The 20,510-nt window shown below is 44.1% G+C and overlaps 2 protein-coding genes across 6 annotated transcripts in view; both read left to right on the top strand.

The window, feature by feature from the left end:
* The window catches only part of LRRFIP1 (LRR binding FLII interacting protein 1), a 100,716-nt gene extending 90,732 nt beyond the window's left edge, over positions 1-9,984 (top strand). For 4 of the 5 annotated variants that reach the window (XM_058839870.1, XM_058839869.1, XM_058839871.1 and 1 more), the window contains 5 exons: positions 3,970-4,016; positions 4,799-4,916; positions 5,352-5,431; positions 6,059-6,163; positions 7,163-9,984. In XM_058839870.1, coding sequence (XP_058695853.1) covers positions 3,970-4,016; positions 4,799-4,916; positions 5,352-5,431; positions 6,059-6,163; positions 7,163-7,273 — 461 coding nt within the window. In that variant the 3' untranslated portion in view covers positions 7,274-9,984. Of the gene's footprint in view, positions 1-3,969; positions 4,017-4,798; positions 4,959-5,351; positions 5,432-6,058; positions 6,164-7,162 lie in introns of those variants that run through there. The other variant, XR_009277746.1, reaches the window with a different exon arrangement.
* A 2,850-nt stretch (positions 9,985-12,834) lies between these two features.
* Positions 12,835-20,013, top strand: RBM44 (RNA binding motif protein 44). The gene is made up of 13 exons (XM_058840527.1): positions 12,835-13,587; positions 13,714-13,763; positions 14,291-14,467; positions 14,555-14,567; positions 14,843-15,004; positions 15,096-15,121; positions 15,989-16,061; positions 16,361-16,451; positions 16,805-16,936; positions 17,587-17,660; positions 18,475-18,620; positions 18,741-18,892; positions 19,898-20,013. The coding sequence occupies exons 1-12, from the start codon at positions 12,835-12,837 to the stop codon at positions 18,859-18,861; spliced, it is 1,818 nt and encodes a 605-aa protein (XP_058696510.1). The 3' UTR covers positions 18,862-18,892; positions 19,898-20,013.
* The last annotated feature ends 497 nt before the right edge of the window (positions 20,014-20,510 follow it).

Genomic DNA, 20,510 nt, shown 5'->3' with positions numbered 1-20,510 from the left:
ACTGTAGAGCTCTAACAGGTCTGTAACCCTGTAACTCCTTTCATGTGGCTTCTCTCCAACTTACAGCAGATCCACCATGGTTTCTGTAAGTATTGGCAGTTGTTCCTAAGGGTTTACACTAGATGCTAATCCAAAAAGTCATAGATTTATAAGCATTTCTTATTAGCATATAGCAGTGTTTATTTAAAGATTTGGCTCTGCTGTACTCTCAACAGTAATATGTGGCTTTAATGTTGGAAGTGGGGTTTAACTGTTAAATAGACTTAAACAGGTCATTAAATGTTCTTGCTAGGCTTCACTTGTACTGTGGATGGATCTATCAGAGTTAAATCAGGCAACATGTCTAATTTATATCCTGTATTTCTTATGAATATATATATATATATATATATAACCTATATTGTGTATTTCTTAGGAGTTCATTTCTGATTTTAAATAGTTTTTTTCCGCTTCAGAAAACACAGCATCTTTAGGAGCATTCCTTTTCAAAGCCAAGTCACAGGAGCAGAAACATCTCCAATCTTACCTGTCCATGTGGCAGCTTTGATCCCACTCCCAGTGCAACTGGGAGCAGGAACATGGAGAGACAGTACAGAGTAGCTGGTGTGCCAGAAGTCCATCCTGGAATGTTGCAAATCAGTATGTGACCCAAGGATGAAACTTTGGTCTTCCAGAAGAACCCCAAATGCTTGCTGGGTTTTCTGGTCATCACCTAGTGGCACATAAATGCTGCAGCCCAGGTTTGTGCGTATCAGAGCTAGCCTGACATGCTTTCAAAAGCAGTATCTCAGGAGACTCACTTGATAAAAAAGGTGAATAAATAGTGAAAAGGTCTTGGTCAATACCTTCTTTACTATAGAGAAGAACAGTCCTATCCCCCTCAACATCAGTACTGCAAGCTGGTGTCTTCCAAATCCTGTGCTGTCCCTGGCAGTGTCCCTCTTCTGGGAAGGACAGGAAGGCTTTTTCTCATCATCCAAAACAAATGGACAGATCTGGAGAAGGAGTATTGCCCAACCTGATTCAACAGCTGGATTCTTGCAGGCTGTTCTGAATAGCTGCTTGGGGCTGGGATTTCATGGGATGTGTTTCCATCCTCCACGAGCAGTTTAGCCCTTCCATTTACATCAGGGTTAGTTACATCCTGGGCCACATCATGTAAACGATGCAGGTAAAACCAGCTGCTTCCCATCCCATGCTCCTCTCCAAGTGGAAAGAGACATGGAGGATCTGTGGCTGATTTGGGAATTTTTGGTGCCACCAGAGCAGCCCTGAGTAAGCAATGCCTCGAGTCACCTGCAAGGCAATGAGATCAGTCACTGGACTTAGAAACTGTGGCAGAACTGGTCAGCACCACGCTCACCCCTCTGTGTCCTGCTCCCTCACAGGCCCCATCTCCTCCTCAGTCCTCTGTTAAACTCTGTGCTGTGAAGGCCATGAACTGGTGCAGTGAGTACCCTGGGAATCACCTTTCCAAAGTTAACTGAGGTGAATGTCATACTCTAATTATTCACTGTAGTATCTTTGTATATGGAATAAGGATAATGACTGTTACAGATGAGAATTTTAATTAGCTTCTTCCTGTCCTGATTCAATAGACTGTTCTTTCCTGCTCACCTCTTCTCAAGGTCCTCAGATTTGTTGGAAAAATATCTCCCAAATGCAAAATTAAGGTGACTGCAGAGTAAGTTTGCTGTGTTAGTGTGGGGGTTTAGGATAAGAGAAACCCAAGAGACCCTCATCTCTACAGGCAGAAAACTTTTCTATGTGAATAGAAGTTTTAGCAAACTGATTTTTTCCCTGATCTGGTAAACCCTGCTGTCTGCATGTCCTAGTGGGGTGCAGAGATGTCTGTAATGAGGGCAGAGAGAATTTGAGGGTGAGATCAAACTTGAAGGTTCACCCCAAAAATGCATCCTTTTGGCAGGAAAAGAGCTTTGGGGAAGGCAGTGTGCTTCCTCACTGGAAGCTGGAAGAGGTGTCCCTTCTTCAGCCAGGTAGATTTCACCCCAGAGCAGTGGTTGTTTTAATGAAAGTCACAACTAACTGACTTTCAGGATCAAAGAGCATTTCTTGGCCCTTTTGGAGTCAGGAAATTTGGGCTAATTTTGCAGTGGCTTTAAGGTTTCCTGCTGCATCAGTCCTCATTCTCTTTCCAGTCCTTGGAACTCCATTTCTCAATCTTTGCTGGCCTGGAAATCACAACACAATCTTTTGAGTCCAAATATCTCCAACCTGTTTGCTGTTCTTGCTTTCTTCGTTGACCTTTGTTTTTCTTCCTTATCTTTCATCTTTGCAGAATTTCTGCTTTTTCTTTCCTTCCCATATAGATCTGTGAGATTGTTTTATAATATAAATAAATTGTTTTATTATTTTGAAGGGGTTTCTACTAGAAAATTTTGCTTGTGGGTGGTATTTGCAAAAGAAAAAGTGGGTTTGGATTTTTTTTGTTTTTTCATATCAGTGCTCAGGTGCAGCAATGTTGGGTGTGTTACAAATGGATGGGGAAAAACAAAAAGAATAGGACTTCAGGAGGTTCAAAATTAGTCCACAGATCTGCTGAACTGGGATGTCACACTAAGATCTGTCTTTGGGTATTGCATCAGATAAAGGTAAAGGTTTTATTCCATGCTCTGGAATGGGAGGTGTGTATTCCCAGGAGAGGAATGACATACCACATTAATGGACTCTGCATGTCCACTGTACAGAATGACTTCCATTGGGAAACCAGTTTCCACCATGATTTGATTGAATAAAGACTCTTGATTCCCTTTAAGTGCATGTGCTAACAAGAAAAAAGGGAGAACTACAAGACTTTGGCCTGTTCAGAAGTTGTCAACAAAGAAGAAATGGTATTTTTAAAGCTCTTCAAAAATATTTAAGTCTGTCTATGAGTAGAATTTAGCTGGTAAAAGTCCACCAGGCTCTTATGTGTAATTTATCTTGCTTTCCTAAAGTTTACGAAAAGATCTTTTTCTTGAGTGACCTTTGGATTCTAACCATCTAATCAGCAGGCCAGACCTCAGCTGTGGAGTTGTGCTCTGAACAGTCTGGGCTCTGCACTGCTGGCAAGGGAGGCCAGCTGAACAAACCTGCAGTGAGACCCAGCTGAGGTCAACAGATCCTCTCCTAATGAGTGTATTTGAATGTGATGTTGCAGTGTACTTCTGCCTGAGGTGTACCTGAACAAACTGAGCTTATTAATTAATGAGGTCATTTGGGTGGTAAGAAAATGTACTTTCACATTTTTCAGCCCTTAATGGGGAAGGAAAAAAAATGAAATTATTTGGATGCTTACTTTGGAGTTCTTTTTTCCAGCTGTCTGATTCTGTAGAGTGCACTTTATTAATGATGGCTGCACATACCCATGTGCTGATCTGTAGCACTTCCAAGCCCAAATGTAGCACAACAGTTGGTGCAGATTGTCCATTGACTCTTGATGTTTGACCTGGAGAATTGACTCTGAAGAAAAAATAGAGTTTTACCAAACTGCTGCGTTCGAAACACAAATAATTTGACGGGCAAATGTTTTTCTGGTCATAATATTGGAGCTAAAATGTCACTGCCATGTTAAAGAAGGGAAGAGTTAAAGTGCTGAGAATGTGCTTAGCTGTGATTATAGGTGTTTACAGTATTGTCATTGTGTTAAACTGTCAAGATTTGTGAGATTTTGTGTTGCAGTTGTGCTTGACCCTAGAGTTCTTGCATGCTAACCTAACGTAGAAGATTAGCCTCTTTGCATGCAGCTGCCTGCTGCTACTGCCGGGACAAGCATGTTCTGTGAGAATGCCATAACTGCCCTGGCTGCAGCCCCCTCCCAGCCCCAGCTGGGCCTCCTGTCCTGTGGTACGTGCCCTAACTCCCCCCATCAGTAGTCACTAACCTGGACGGGTCAGTCTCGTGTCTCAGATGCGCTCCCTGATGCGCCGCGTGAGCAGCCAGCACTGAACTCTGCCCTTTCTCTTCCAGACAGGCTGAAAAAGCTCATTGATGAACGGGAGTCCTTGCTAGACCAGGTAAGCACAGGGCAAGTGAAGATCAGAAAAGGATTAAGAAAATGAAAATAGCCCAAACACAAGGTGTGGAGCAGCACTGCTGAGGTCTGGCTGTTCTTGATGAGGATTTGCTGCCTTGCTGGCCACTCTGTTCTTCCTGCAAAACCTTCCTCCTGTGTGTTAACTCAGGATGCATGGACAATACATGTACCTCTCACTTCTGAATAATCATCCTGCAGATGGGCCAAGCCCAAGGGAAAAACAGGCATGGCTCACAAATCATAGAAGCAAATTTTCTTTCCAAGACTAAGCCCTCCCCTTTGCTGGGTCTGTGGGTAAATGAGCCGTTTGGAAAGGTTTGTTGGAGTAATTGCAGATGGGTAAAGAACAATTAAAGGAATTCTTGCTGGTGCCATGGTATTCCATAGGGGCTATAAAATTCAAAAAAACTTCAGCTGATCTGTTGTCCTGCAGGACACTGGCCTTGAGACTCACAGGCAACCAATCACAGCTTTGGGAGTTTTTAAGAATGTTTTACATTAACATGCCTGCAGAAGATTTATGGCTTTTCTAATAAACCAGTCATCTTGCACTCATTGTTTTGGCCCTGAACTTGTACATAAGCACTGACGTGCAAGATATCATGAGTCATTTGCCAAAAGAATTTCTAGAATGTTATTTTGTAACAAAAGGTCTTTTGGAATTTAGGTTTAAAAAAAAGTTGTTTTTTTTTTTATAATACTGGAGTGAATTCGAGCCACAATTGCCCTTGGTGATTTTAATAACTATTTTCTGTCCTTCAGATTAAAAAATTAAAGGGACAACTGGAAGAAAAGCAAAGGAATAGCAAGATGGAAAATACACAGTCTGAAGATGAAGTTCTGGAAAACGGGACAGATATGCACATGATTGACCTCCAAAGTGAGCTGTATTTTGATTTTAGGAGAATTTTGTGCCCTGCATGTGAGTGAGAAAATGTATCAGTTCAATAATAATAAGAACATGGCTCTGAGTAAGAATGAGCCTTCAGTTCCAAGGGAGCTTTGGCCCAGGAGCAGCCATGCACCTCTACAGAGGTGAGGGAATTAGGAGCCTTTGTTTAAGATTGCAGTTGGAAATCTCTGTTACTGCTCCTCAGCAGAGCTGGGGTGAGATCAGATCAATTCTGCCTTCAGAGTGGTTGGCAGGGAATCAGGCAGGACTGGGAATGGTGCCTCTGCTGGGCATTTAGTGACAGAACCACTCTCCTACTGCCCCATGTAGATAGATCCCTGATGCATGGAAATTTTATGACAGACTTGTTAGAAACTGTTCACACTTGTTCTGACATCTCTGATAAATCTGCGATTCTTTTAGGAGATGCCAACAGACAGATCAGTGATCTCAAATTTAAACTAGCAAAGTCTGAGCAAGAGATAACAGCACTGGAGCAGAATGTAAGTTTTTGGCTTGTTCTGTTTGTTCAGGCATGGTGAGAATACAAAGAGAAAGTGTGTTTTGATAAATGAAATCATGTTTACTGTGATTTTTCCCTTAAAATAAGAAATTTATTTTAAGTGTTGGAGCATGAGGGCTACTATGACATTTATGTATGGGGAAGAAGGAATATATCATTCTTCTGTACTGAAGAAAGAAGACAAGACTACTTTTGTCAAAGACAAAAGTACCTGATGAATTCTGCTGAAAACTTCCTTATGCCTAGCTGTTAACAGGTTTTAAATGGTTCCCAGCATGTGATGTGGTAGAGACAGATTTTGTACACAGCTGTTCCATTTTGATTGTTTGCTCTTGTCCAGGGTACATCAGCAATGCTCTTGCTAAGAGAAATTTACTCAATGGACTGTATTTTTTGTTGCTGGAAGCATATTTAATATGGATGTGTATAAAAGTTACTGTTGCCAGGTTTCCTTGGTGTTGTTTTTTCGTCCCTGAAAACATGCCTTTATTTTATCCAAAAGGAGCTAGCATCTCTCTGGTTATTCCTGGGGTACTAGTGGAAGTGTCAAGCTTCAGGGCAACTTCTTGGTACATTTTCTAATTCCCAACCTTTGCCTTCACCTCAGGTAATACGACTGGAAGGCCAGGTAGCCCGATACAAAACTGCTGCTGAAAACGCCGAGCGAATAGAAGATGAACTGAAGGCAGAGAAACGCAAACTGCAGAGAGAGGTAACTCCACCTGCAAGCTGTACCAGGTCAGCCTGCTCCATGTGGGGGAAACCTGCCTCCCTGGGGAGTTTCAGGGGAGGAACCACCCTTCTTGGCACAGCAAGGGATAAGCATTTAATTTCTATATTGCTTTAGTTACTCCTTCTAAATGCACAACCAGATTTTCAGCACTCAAACTGGAGTACCAGTCACAGCTGGGAGCTCCCACTGCCTTTGCAGCATTCCTTCCTAAACTGACTTGCTAAAGGGATGTGAGTTGTTCTTTGTGAGCCTGTTTTCCTTGCTCTGCCAATCTGTTCAGGCCCGTTTGGGGTATTGTGACTGTCCACAGACTCTGACTGTGCCTCTGTCTGTAAAGCTGAACAGCTTTATCAGCTTCTCTCTTACTTCCTCCTAAGGTGCTGCTTTGATTTTTCTTTTGTTTTTGTCAGTATGGCTCCTTGCTTGTTCTAAATACTTCTTCTTTGCTGCCTGTAAATACTGTTCTGTGCAGGCCACCTCACTCTCCCTATCCTGATCCCGGTGGGTTTTACAGGAAACTGAGGCTCTGAGTCACAGCTGTGTTCTAGGAACCAGGAACATAAAAGCTGAGCAGTGAGACAGGTGTACGTGACCCAGAGCCTCGTGCCTCTGGATTGAGGGAAATTCTGTGATTCTCTGGGAATCTCCTGTTCCACAGGAGTAACCTTCTCTCCGTGCCAACTGCCTCAAGACACATGGTTCTATCAAGCCAAATCCAGACTCGGGAAATCACATTTCTTCTTAACTTGGCCTTCTTTATTCAACATTCTGTAAATACCCTGGGTTCTTGGCAGTGTGCTTAAACACCTGTGTGTGTGGCCTGCAAAGCAGTTAAACTCTGCTAAAGGAATTTTAACTGCTTTGTGTTCCAAGTTGGTATGGTCAGTTACTGTTGGAGACTGCAAACCTTGCGTTGCCTTTGGAAAGGGATAACACGGTGAAAGTTACGGTGTTTTTCTGCTTCCTTCCTTCCTTCAGCTTCGTTCAGCACTGGATAAAACCGAGGAACTGGAGGTCAGCAATGGCCACCTGGTGAAGAGGCTGGAGAAGATGAAGGCCAACCGGAGCGCTCTGCTGTCCCAGCAATAGCCACCCCCTCCCACGGGAACCACCGCTCCTCGGAACCGGAACGACGCCGCAGCCGCTTCTGCGTCCTGCTGCCCGGGACGCTTCGTGTCATTGCCTTGTGAGACCAGGCCACCCCAACACCTGCTCCGTGCCTCCCAGCCGGCGTCTCCCCGCGCAGATCCAAGCCTCTGCTGCACTACATCCATAGGAGGAGCTGATCCCAGTGGCTGTGCCCGCGGGAGCCCTTCCACGCCGAGCTCTGGGGACATTCGAAGTACAACACATAAGAAGCACATGGGATTCTCCATCTATGGGGCACAGCAGCCATTTATTGCCATTTAAAATGGCACTCAAAGAAAGAACACTTTGACTGGAATTTTGTGTCTTGCTGAAAATTTTAAAACAAACACTGTAAGTTTGGGACTTTTCTCATGACAGTATCTGTAATTTAGTGACTACGGTAGAGTTATTCATAGTAGGTTTTTCATTTACAAATCACTGTGGAACCACAAGCCATTACAAAGCAAAACTCCTTCAGTGGAAACCATGGAAGAAGATGGTCTTGGAAGCAAAAGTGACCTTAAATGACTTTGCCAATAAAACAAATGTGTTCGGAGGGATTTTTGCACCAGTAGAATCGTGAGACTCTTTTATTTCAGGGTAAATAGGCAATAGCTTCATTGAATTTTCAATTTTTATTTGTATTATTTAATCCCTGCTCTTGAGGTAAATGACTTTTAAAGGATGTAAGGTTGCATTAATAAACCAGCATAAGGCCGTGTTTTCAGAAATGGTGGGGGTTTGCACTTAGATCGCTCTCTTTGGTGCATTTATCAAAGCAAGTGTCATTTGCTTAAACAAAATATGTAATGGGTTTTTTACATCAGAAACTATCTGCTGGTCCATGGCCTACTAGGAAACGATGCCGCTACAAAATACAAGTCTGATTTTTAAAAGAATAACTGATAAGTAAAGAAGCACTTTAGAAAATATTACTGCCTATGGGTTTTCTACAGCTACGGAAGTAGCGAGTTATTTCCTTCTAAGATCACTGCGGAGGTTTTCCACTTCTCACGCAGAGCAGCGTGACCAGCTGAGACGCTGCGGGCGATTCTCGCGTCTGTGAAAACGGCACTCGACTGGCACTACAGCTCTGGTTTGTCAGAACTCATTCTGAATGTACTACTCAAAGCAGAGCAGCAGCTACCCCAGGAATAAAGCTGCCCGTCCCACCTCAGCCCTAACAGGACAGCCAGTCCCTCTGGGATCTGCTCACCTGGTGAAGCAGCGTCTCCTGTCCCACGGGAGCGACCGCGACTGCCTCGAGAGGTTCTACCAAGCCAAATCCAGACCCAGGAGATCACATTTCTTCCTAACTTGGTCTTCAGAACCTGCGATCCAGGGCTTTCCCCAGCCTCCTCCTCGCAGGCAGGAGGTTAGAGTAGGAACCGCTGCTATGTTCAACACAAGGGGATCGCTGGTATCTTCCTCAAGCACCTTCACAAATTAAATAAACCAAAACCACTGTCTGAATGTGTTTCTCTGGTTTGGCTAGAAAACAACACCCTCGTCTTCATCTCTTCCCAAGTGCACAATGAAATTTAGGAATGAAGTACTGAAATTATGATTCCAGGAAAAAGGATGAAGAAGGCTTTTTTTGTGCCCCTGGGGAATTAAGTATGTCCTTGTTGATGAAATGTGGTAAAACGTGGGGATGGAAGGAATCTTTTTTAATTAAATTTCCGCTCCAGTTAGGGCTTCGGGTTGTTGTGTTTTGGGTGTTTTTTTAATTGTTTTTGAGAGGAACATTCAGGTGCAGAGCCAGGTTTCTTGTGGAATACCTCAAAATGGCTGTGGATACCAATTTACAATTTTCTGTGCTTGACTTGTGTAATTTCTGGTGTACAAAGCCTCGGGGGCCTAACAAACATTTTCAGAATGCAAACAAAACGTGCTAAATACAACATCTTACCAATGGTAAGGTGTGTGATTGCCACCAGTAATCATTTCATTTGTGGCAGCAGCGAAAGCTGCCTCTCCTGGCAAGGCTCAGGAGAAACAACCCAGCAACCAAGCGTTGGTCCAAAAGGCAAAAAATAACACTTTGTTCATCAAAAAATGTTTATCATTTTGAAGTAGATTTCATCTCGCACCCCATAAGCATTAACTTCATGACGGAAACCAGATGTGTATTTCAACCTGGATATGCTCTTAGTAGAAACCTTTGTGTGTGATAAAGTAGGTGAATGTTGAAGCCACGTTTCCCCCCCTCCCCCTAACTTTCAGTATGACTTAGCGTTAGAATAAGGGAAGAAAAAGAACTGGTTGGTTTACTGCAAACTGTTCTATGTTTTCTGTGAAGAATGTACAACAACAGGGCTTTGAATGGTGATAATAGCACATGTCCCAGTCCTTTTATTGGAGCCCCAAATGAGAGCACCTTGGTACCCTGAGAGCGGGGCTGAGGTGGTGGCAGCCGGGCGAGGAACAACTCCTGGGGGAACCAGGCCACGTTTTCCTAGAACTTCTGTTTCAATTTGTTATCCTCTATATTATTTTAAAATGTTAAATGATTTTTATCCTTTGCAAATGGAATGTTAGCCAAAATGGTTTTGTTTTTGTTTCGGGGTTTTTTTCTCCCAGTCGCTCTGTTAGGAGATGTGAGCGTGGAAAAGGAAATTCATTATGAGCAGAACTCGCCAATAAAATGTCACTTGTTTGGGTAGTTTTTATGGAGTGGTCTGTCCGTGCTGATGTTACAAGGTCTCTTGGAAAATACAGACTTTCAGGGTGATATGGGTGTAACAGCTCATTTTCCTTTTTGACACGTTGCTGCAGAATCACACAAAACATGAGCAACACCGGTTGGAAAATGTACAAATTCAGGGGCTTGTGTGACTGAGGGCACTGGTGTGAGACATACCTCCAAATAACATTTTTAGTGGCAGGGTGCACAAACACCTCCAAATTTTGACATTTTAATGGCCAAGTGCACTTGGGGAGGGGGAGGACAGGGACAGTCCCCCATGAGGAGAAATTTAAATGGTATTGCTAATTGGATTAATTCTCCACTTTAAATTTATGGTGAACAGAGGTAATCCAGTGTAGCTTTCCATGGAAGAATCCTTCACATCACGAAGACTCCTTCACAACAGGAGGCAGCTTGGTTCTTCAAAAATATGTTATTATAGTATTAAATGTCCTCTTGCCCCAATGTGTTGCCAGAGCAGTCACTTACATGAGAGACTAAGCAGGAGGGTAGTGCTTGTCTTGGCTTTAGATGCTCTAAACCATTGTATGTCTCTGAAGGTTAATTTTAGGCAACTGAGTGATGTTTTACACACTTCATTACGACCTTTACACGTAAGTGTTTAAAGAAAGAAGCAAAGCCCCTTGCACAAGTAACATGTACCTGTGTGGCAGGTAGGTTTGTCTCCACTCCTGTTAACGCACTCCTTCAGTCTTAACAACTTTCAGGTAGGTTTTAAAGTGTGCCAGAGGAGGTTAGAGCTGAATAGTAGGAAAAGTTCTTCCCCCAAAGGGTGGCTGGGCACTGAACGGGCTCCCCAGGGTCAGGGTCAGGGCCCCAAAGCAGAGTTCAGGGAGCTGCCAGAGTTTGGACAATGCTCTCAGGTACAGGGTGGGATTACTGGGGTGTCCTGAGCAGGTCCCGGGGTTGGACTCTATGAGCCTCCCTTGCAGTACGGGATATTCTGTGATTCTGTAGCAGCCGGACGAGGGCTGCTGCACTCCCTCCCCGTCCGTGCTTGGCGGCGGGAGAGCCGTGAGGGGAGGGAAGGGTCTGTGAGGGCAGAGAAGGGACCGGGAGGGGAGAGCCGTGAGGGGACACGGGGGTACTGCTTCTGGAGGGATATGGCGGATCCGCCTTTGAGGGGATACAGCGGTACCAATTCTGGGGGGACATGGCGGATCCCCCTTTGAGGGGATACAGCGGTACCGATTCTGGAGGAATATGGCAGCTCCACTTTTGAGGGGATACAGCGGTACCGATTCTAGGGGGACATGGCGGATCCGCCTTTGAGGGGACACAGCGGTACCGATTCTAGGGGGATATGGCGGATCCGCCTTTGAGGGGACACAGCGGTAACGATTCTGGAGGAATATGGCGGCTGCGCCTCTGAGGGCAGGGAGGAGGAGCTGCACGCGGCGAGAGCGGGCTCCGCTCTGGCCAATCAGGCGTCGGGGCGCTGCGCGCCGCAGCCAATGAGCGCGGGGCGCGGCTGTGGCGGGCTCGTGAGGCGCGGCTGTGGCGGGCTCGTGAGGCGCGGCTGTGGCGGGCTCGTGAGGCGCGGCTGTGGCGGGCTCGTGAGGCGCGGCTGTGGCGGGGCCGTGAGGTGCGGACCAGCGGGAGCGGGAGCGGGGCGCTCGGTGCGGGCGGCGGGACCGCGTCTCAGCCTGCCCTGGAGCTGCGGTGAGACGCCCTTCTTCCCCCCGGGGCTTCCCTCTGGGCGAACGGGAGCATCGGGCTGCCCTCAGGGCTCCTCCGACCTCAGCCAGCGCAGCGGTGGGGACGGGCTGCACTGTGGTTCAGCGTTTGTGTCGGGATAGGTTATGGTACCTTAATCTGGGGCGTGAAGGTGTCTTGGTTCTTGTTTTCAAGGGGAAAGTGAGGGGGGAAAGTCGCTTCTCTGTACTAATAATGTTGTGATTTCTATAAGGGCATCTGGGATGTGCTTTGGCAGCGTTTGGCTTTTTAATTCCACGGAGTTGCTCATAGCTTCAGTTAGGGGGTGAAGGTAATGGTAATGTAGTAGAAAAGGACAGCGTTTTTGAGGCAAAAATAGCTGTAGAAGTGTATTATTAAACCATGGAAGTGTTAAAGACCAGGTTGGATAGGGCTTGGAGCAACCTGGGATAGTGGAAGGCTTGAAAATTTGAACATTTGAATATTAATCCTTAGCGCCCCCCACGCCCCCTGGGGAAGGGTTGTCAGAGACAGTGACTAAAATAGGGATATGTCATTTGAGTAGTTCGGAAAGCAGAGGTAATTGAGAAATATGGCTTTTGTTTTTATGTATTCCTTTCTGTGTTAGAAGCTTCTGAGGGAAGGCAGAGAAGAATTGACAATATCCTAAGAAACAAGCTTCACAAAGAGCACAAAGAACCCTACACGCTTTCTATCTGCTTTTTGTTGGTGTTTGTTACAAAACTGGGTTATATGCTTGAATTTCCCCCCTTGTCCAACACCCAGGGGGTTTTTAGTTTTTGGGAGGCACAGAGCTCCAAGTTCACCTCTTCCTTAACGTAAGTAATCTTTAATTGAACACTTAGTGTACTGTAGGATGGAAACAGCTCACTGTGTATCGACAAGGATTCCACCAATTCAGAAATGAGCTCTTTAGGAACATGCTGTAGAATTCCTACCTGCTCTCATAGCACATAGTAGGTGAAAATAGGATAGTTAATTTAATGCATTCTTTTGTCCTTTTGTATGCCATGGAGCATCTTGAACTTCTCTTAATTTTTATTAAGGTAGGAAGAACCAAACCAGTGACTGAGAGGTTGCAGTGGCAGTGAGTTGTGTGGATTCCTTCTGAGGAGGAGGAGAGTGTGTCGGTGCCATGGAAGTGGAAAAGAGCAGCAAAAGGAGTTGCTTCACTCAGACCTCCTGTTTGGGTGAAGATTTAGGTGAAGACTCGCAGCTGGAGTATGTCAGTGCTTACGAGGAGTGTGAGGAGGATAAGAACAACTCGAGTGAGTTTTCTGAGCAGGGGGAGGTTGAAGAGGGGAAGAAGATGCCACTGATTGGTGACAAGGTGCCGCCCCAAACCACGGCAGGGGGTGAAGAGTCTGGAAAGAGTGAAAGCCCCACCCACAGCGTGGCAGTGGAGCCAGACATTCCTTTCCTGCCACCCAGGGAAAAGGCCCGACTCTGCAAAGGTGCAGAGCCCTCCGATTTCAGCAGCTGTGAAAAGCCTGCGGTGTGCACACATGGTGCCAGCAGCGCTGACAGCCCTGCAGAGCATGCTGAAACCCAGCTCCCAGTCCCTGAAATGCCCCCTAGCAAGAATCCTGTTGCTGGCATGGAAGCTGCAGATAAATCCTCTGGTGGGAGCCTTGCTGCTGCGAAGTCGGAGCAGGGGGAAGCCCTGAGGAGTGTTCCCGGTGTGTCTGCAGCTGTGCAGGCTGTGGGTGATTCTGGCTTCACAGCGAGCAGAGGCAGCAGTGCCCAGGTCTGTCTCTGGTCCAGGGCAGTGAACACAGAAATAACCATGATGAACAAAACTCGACCTGTGGGGTGTCTGGGTCAAGCCTCTGTGGATGCTGCTTCCAACACCGAGTGGTCCTTCAGAGCTTGGAGCTCACACATGCAGGTAATTGACACAAGAAGGGCCATCAAACCAGATTGATAGAACTTCTTTTAACTGTAATGTGTATGCAAGGATGTTAATCTGTAACTTCTGACGTGTTTTTTGGTTTTTTTTTCCTTTGAAAAGCAGGAATCAAAAGATCATCTGTGTATCGGTGACTGCAAGACAGGCACCAACAGGTGGGTCAGGAGTTGTTCTTGGTTTTGGAGTTTGAGATTCTGATTAAGAGGTTTTTTCATTATTGAAGGGTTGTCTCTGGCTTGGCAAAACTGATGGTATTAAAAGCTTGCTGGGCAGCAGTTTCTGCTGCAGGGACCTGGACAGTGAGAAGAGTGAGCTGACGACTTCCTGAAGCTGAACAAAGACCAAAGCAGCCTTGTCCTGTGGTTGCAGAACTCCAGAGATCCTTTCCAACCTAAATTATTCCATGGCTGTGGAAACAAAATAAGTGTGTTTGCAGATCTTAAGATTCTTAAGACTTCACATTTTGGGTAAAAGTTGTGATGGTGCTTGTGCAGGTCCCACCTCTCTGATAAAACTGACTGTAGTGCTACAATCATTAGTGTGGGCTAAATAGGATTGTCCTTAAATCATACCAGAAATAGCTTCTGGCAAGCTCCTTGCTTCAAAATAAAACACTACGAACATAAACAAAATTATGAAGCCCTGCAATAAATCTTCTGTTATTGTTGTTATTATTTTAAAGGCCAGAACATTCCAACAAGCAAACTGGGAAGAATTCTGCATCAGGCTGCTGTCAGAACGTCCCGCAGAGAGCAGCTGAAGCAGAGCTGCAGCTCCTGGCCATCCATTACAAGATGTGCTTCCAGCACTGCTTGAAGGTTTATGAGCTGGCTTCGGAGGAAATCAGTTATTTTGGGAGGCACGTGCTTTAATGTCCTTTAAAATAAAATGGATAACTGGGTTATCAGGCAAAACCTGCTAAATGGTACTGGTAGATTCTATTCAGAGCTTCTAGGAATGTTCATAATTAGTGATGTTGGCCAGAGGATCCCCAAGTCTTATTTCCAGCCTTACTATTTTTTTGTAGCATTCACAGTCCCAAAATCCTGGGTTTTTTTCCAGGAATAAATGCCAAATGATGCACAATACAGTTGTTATTTCATGTTCTGGTATAATGTAGAGGAATCTTTAAAGCCTGTAAAATCTTTGGGCATCTCCAGAAGCTGTAAAGTCAATGAAATGCCTTAAGTTGATGTTGCTTTCTTACCCATATTTTAATAGCTATGAGGAAAAGTCCGAGTTATATTCGTCTCTCCGGTTGGTTTTGGATGAGCTGGACAATAATTACAGCAATATGAGAACGGAATTAAACATGGGCATACCTTTAAATGAACTTCCACCACTGTCAGTTGAGCTGAAGTTTTCCTCAATCTCTTCCTTTTACGTTCCCTCCAAGGTAATTTCTTAAATGTTTTCTGTTTCTAATATAAATTGTTTTATAATTAAGATAATTATAGATAAATATTTCTCTTTTTTTTTTTTGGCAGTTTCTCAGAAACGGTGTTTACTCTGCGTAAGTAATTTTCATTTGTTTTACTTACTAAATTAAATGAGGAATGAGATTAAAGGATGTTAAACCTATGATTTCTTTATTTCAGGATGCATCTTGTTGTTTCAGGCTGTTTAGTTAAAAGATCAGAGTTGCCCTGTGGGTACAACAATTTTATTTTAAGGGCATTTTTCCTCTGTGGTGTTGTAGCATGCAAACCAGGGAGTGTCTTTACTATCTTTATAGTAAAAGTTTTCAATTTACAGGTCATTTTCCTCATGCCCTGCTTTCACTACTAAAAATCTTTGTCTCCAGTTATAATGGCATCTGTCTTAAAAACCAAGCAACAGAAAATCCCACACCACAAAAGCCCTAAAAGAGTTTGCTGCCAGCAGAGATAGTATTAAGCATACAGATAATATTAAGAGATAATAGGAAGCTGTTTTTGCTAAGATTATCATTCAGATATGAAGAATGATAGAAAAATAACTTAGTATTTCAGGCAGGTACATGACAGAACATGTTCAGGAACCACATCCAGTGATTTTCTGTAAGTGCAGGTGAAAACAAATTTGGCAGTAAGTTTTTAGTGAATTGGGTGAACTGCTAAGAGGCTGTTTGAAATTCCCTCTTAAGTATGAGTGAAGTTAATCGAGGAAAAAGTAAAAGCAATTATTTTGTTTTATAAATAATTAGCAAAAGTTGCACAGGTTTTTCAAATTGTAAGGAATACATCTGAACATCACACAGAAAACTATTCAGGTATAATTTAAAAAGCCAAGATTCATGAAGTCTGTTTATTTTACTGTGAGCTTCTGGAAATATTTAAGTTACTGTAGAACTTGAAATTCATGTCCCATATTTTGTTTGAAATTCTTGGATGTGTTTTAGTGATCTTTCAGGTGAAGGGAAAGCTGACTCTGAAGACCCAAAATTTCAAGAAAAGGGGATTTCTGTCAATATGGTAGGGAATTCTTTACTGCTGGGTTTTGGAGGTGGTAATGTTGAGAAGGATTTTCTCCTTTTAGGTACCTGGGAATGTGATCAGAGTCTTCAGTGGCCTGAGACCCTCTGCCACTAATTGCAAATGCAGCTCATATGTTCACAGTTTTAATTGCCCTTTCAAAATAAAATAACTTGGGGATTCTTGAGGATAATCAGCAGATTAACTTTTTTAAATTCACCTGTTTCATGGGCAGATATTCCAAAAAATAACTTATAATCAGGTGGGAGTGCTGTGATATAACTGAAACGTGTTTGTAGGACGAGTTACAGACTGATGGTGATCAGCCAGGTGACTCTGCCTGCCCTGAGACACGGAAAGAACAACCTAAAGATCAGGCTCTGGAACGTGGTGAGTGATCTGCTCCTTTAGAATCCTTTATTTGTGAGCTGAGTTTTCAGGGGAGGAAAGAAACCCTGTGTAAAACAGATATATACGGTAACACAGCTGCCCTTTCTGTGGTGGAATGTTTATGTATCAGCTATCCAAACTTACTGATAAGTAATAATAGCTCTATATTATTACTTTAAAAAAAATAAAAATTACTTAAATTAGAATTCCAAGCTAGTAATGTCACTTCTTTGAAATGTAGTACCAAGAAATTTAAGTAGCTGAAGTCCTCTTCAGCACAGAAATTTGATACTCATTTATTTAGCATACCATGGTTTGAATTTTAACACTTGAATTTTATCCTAACTGCCAAGGCTGTGTGAAAAATGAGGAGAGGAGTGAGTATTGGTTTGATGCTAAGGAAGACTTGTCAGTGGCAGATATTTCAGTAATGCGCAAAGAAATGAAAAAGCAACAAGGAAAACGAGACTCGATTGACTCAAGAGGTAAAGTCATGTGCCTTTAAGCTGATAAACCAAATAATGGTGTTTATTATTGGAGTGCTCTGTTCCTTCTCCAGGCATAACTAAATGTGGAAAAAATGCCAGCTGGGTTTTCAGATTTGTCATTCACTAGCAGTGAATCCTTGTAGTCAGCTGTTTCCATCCATCCATGTTTTTCCTTGAAAACTTCACCTGCAGTGCTTGAACTCAAATTAGTAAATGCCCAGCCAATCACATGGATGGAAATCTTTCATTTTTTACTTCTTCTCCTTAATTTTGTGCTGCCTTCCCGTGCTGGACTTTTGAGAGTGAGATGCAAATGGTTTTTGTGTTTGGAGACTTGGGTCACAGTGATGGGTGTGTGGTGAGAAGACAGAGAGCTTGGGGGTTATCTGTACCAGCCTTCAGCCCTGGTAGTGTTACTTCAGAGCTGTGCTTCCTCTGCCTCTTAAAATCTCAGGAAACACTCAGGGAAAAGTTGTTCCACAAACTGAACTGCTGTGCTTCTCAGGACACTTCTTTTCTGTTAGAGGATTTGCTGCTTTCTCTTTGTTTCTTCTAAGGTTTTCTCTCTAGGCTGTCCAAAGTCTACAAGAGAAGATGTCAGCTCAAGAACTGCTAGTAACTCTTTGCTTTCTTACATTTATTATTAGAAATGAAGACAGTGGGGAGTGGGAATGAGCATTCTTCTGTTCCTGTTGGTGGCCTAAAACCCTCAGTGACTGAGGTAGGTCTGTTCTTAGTTTGTAGAAGGAATTTCTTGCCTCTTTAAGGCTTCTTTCATACTCCACATTTACAACCATGTGCCCTGATCTGAAATCACCCACTCGAGAGCTGGCACATTCTTTGCTTGGAGATAACCAAAAGGTAATTAATTATTACTGACACTCCTTTCTGTGGTAGACTAAGAGCCTTACATCTTCTTGTCTCATAACATTTAATAGATAGAAAACTATGTTAGGATAGGAAAATATGTTACATATTGGTAATAAATTTCTGGCATGTGGCAGAAGAGTGAAAGCACCATTCTTTTGCCCCTGCATCAAGCTATGACACTCCAGCTGTTTTTCCTTAATCCTAGGACAGTTTGGAATTTACCCATTTGCACTAGATTTTTTCATCTTGTAACACCTATTTTTTTAATGTAAATGTCATGTGGTTTTATACAGGAAAGATTTTGGGGTGATGGATGGGAAAGAAACTCTTGGACTTCCTGGCATAAATCTAAGAAACCTCTGTTTACAAACAGGGTGTTTTGTATTGGCTCAGCCTGGTTCTTGGAGAGTAAAGGGCAAATCAGTAATTGCTGGTGTCCTCCTAAACCACACAGATTTGCTGTCTTTGAGGATTTCCCTTTAAACATGCTGGTAATTGGATCTAATTTAGAGTAGCAGGAATAAGATGAGCTTTAAGGTGCCTTCCAACCCAAACCATTCTGTGGGTCAAGGATTTTATATTTATTAGTAGGAAAGAGGTGTGTTGTATTACCTGTACAACGCTTAACCCATGCATTTTTTTCCCTTATTTTGATGCAATTCTAGGAGCCTGGGGAAAATTCCCTGCAGAAAACATCCACTTGTTCCTCTGTTAACGCATCCGGTATCTTTGTTTCTCCTTACGCGCTGAACTTGAGCAGCTTTACCAAGTTAATAAAGAGACTTCAAGAAAAGCATCCGGAGTTTAGCAGGTGAGATATTTGCATTTCTTTTCTGCCCTGATTTGTAATGGAGCCAACATCCTCGGTAACTGATTGCTGAATGTGTGGCACAAAATGTGGTGTCAGCAGTTATTTCTTTAATTGGCACAGAGATGAAATTGTGGAAGCTGTGCAGGAGGTGAGGAAGATGAACAAAGGTGTCCTGAGTGGCTTGGCCATTAGTTCTATTGAGGAAAAGAGTTCTGCCATTCTGAGGAGCTGGATGCGCTGAGGAGATCCCGGCCGGAGCAGCAGTGGAAAAGGTGAATATTCCAGCCTGCAGGGGAATAAACCTGTGAGTGTGTGTAGCTCTACAGCCTGACTGGATTCATTCAGCCTAAAGCCCTGCAGGAGGTCATCCACTGGAGCAGTGGCTTGTGAGGTGTAAAACAGGTCGCATTGTGTAAATCTTGGTGGTTAATTACTGAAGGTGGTTAATTGCTTTGCCGCTGAGCTTTGTGGAGGGCGCTGTCACATCTGCTCGGTACAAAGCTGACACCTAATGGCCAGACCTTGTGTGGCCTCTGAGAAAGAAATCTCAGCACTGGCTCAGTTCAGGATGACTGATGATTTCTGTCTGGTGTCTGGGGGCCAGCTCAGGGCTGGAAACCTGACAGAATCAGATTGTGGCTTGTAGTTTTCTCACCCTGATCCCTTTGCACTGTGGTGTGGCACTGCAGGAAGCTGCAGCAGGCTGAGCATGCTGAAACCAGAGTCTGGAACTCCAGGGATGTGTCTATCCATCCTTGCTTTACTCTCCTAAAAGAGCTTGGTGCTCTGCTTGCTTTGGGTACCTCCTAATGCCACTCCCAGGTTTCCTGCAGAAAGGAAATCTTATTAATCTCCTGTCTGGCTCTCACAGGACTGCAGATAGGAACAGAAACTCATCCCCAAAAAATTAAAATCTTATGCTTGGAAGCATTTTCAGTCAGTAAGGTTTTAACAGCCTCAAAACGTGTTGTGCTTTCCTTGAGGAGTGATTATTTGGTTTTCCAGTGGAGCGTGGGCTCTGCAGTCCTAATTGTTCCTATTACAGTATCTTTTCCTGTTGTTTTGTGTGGGAGGTGATGACTTAGAATAATTTTTATTTTCATCATGAGGGAGGTGTGAAATGGCTAAGTCATCAGTAAATAATGGGGAGAAAAAGAATCTCCATCTTCCATAGTAAGGAACATTTAATAATAATAATAATAATACATTTAAGAGCAGGTGATTCTGCTCAAAGCCCACCTGTACTAACTCATTCTCTTTGTTATACTTTGTTCTAGATCTGCTGCAATTGCTGCTGGAAAGAGCAGCCTTGTTTGCTGTTTACAATAAAGGTTAAAATTTGTTCTTCAAAAAAGCTGTGCCAGTGCTGTGCTGTTTGCAGACCCCTTCTGCTCCCTCTGCCCGTGGCTTTGTGCTGTGCCCTTGGTCCCGGTGCTGCAGGTGAGGCCTCAGCTGTGGTGTCTCCTGGTGTGTGGGGATGGGAGCAGCTCCAGGCTTTGCTCTTGCACGTCCCTGCCAGCAGCTGTTGCTGTTTCTGCTCCCCGGCCTTGGCTCTGTAGTGAGGCAGGTGATCATAGTTCAGGAAGAACTGGCTCTCTGGCCTGCAAGCTGTTCTGTTCCTCTTGGGAAAGAAGCGTGCACGATGAGAAAGACTCGAGTTAGCTCACTCTGATGTTGCTTCCCATTCTCTTTTTTATTGATCTCCCCTTGGAAGGGAGAGCTGTCCTCAAGCGTGAGAGAAGCGATTTGTGGGGCAGAGGCTCCCTGCGCCTAAGGGCTCGTGGTGATGCGGAGCACCCGGGCAGCCCCGGCGGGCTCTGCACAGCTCGGGAGCGAGCTGCAGGTGGAGCTCTGGGAGCTCACGAACGGTGTCACACACTCCAGCGAAAA

Source organism: Poecile atricapillus, chromosome 5 (assembly GCF_030490865.1).
Source record: "Poecile atricapillus isolate bPoeAtr1 chromosome 5, bPoeAtr1.hap1, whole genome shotgun sequence".
NCBI classification, from domain to species: Eukaryota; Metazoa; Chordata; class Aves; order Passeriformes; family Paridae; genus Poecile; species Poecile atricapillus.
This window is presented reverse-complemented; position numbering and strand designations above follow the sequence as displayed.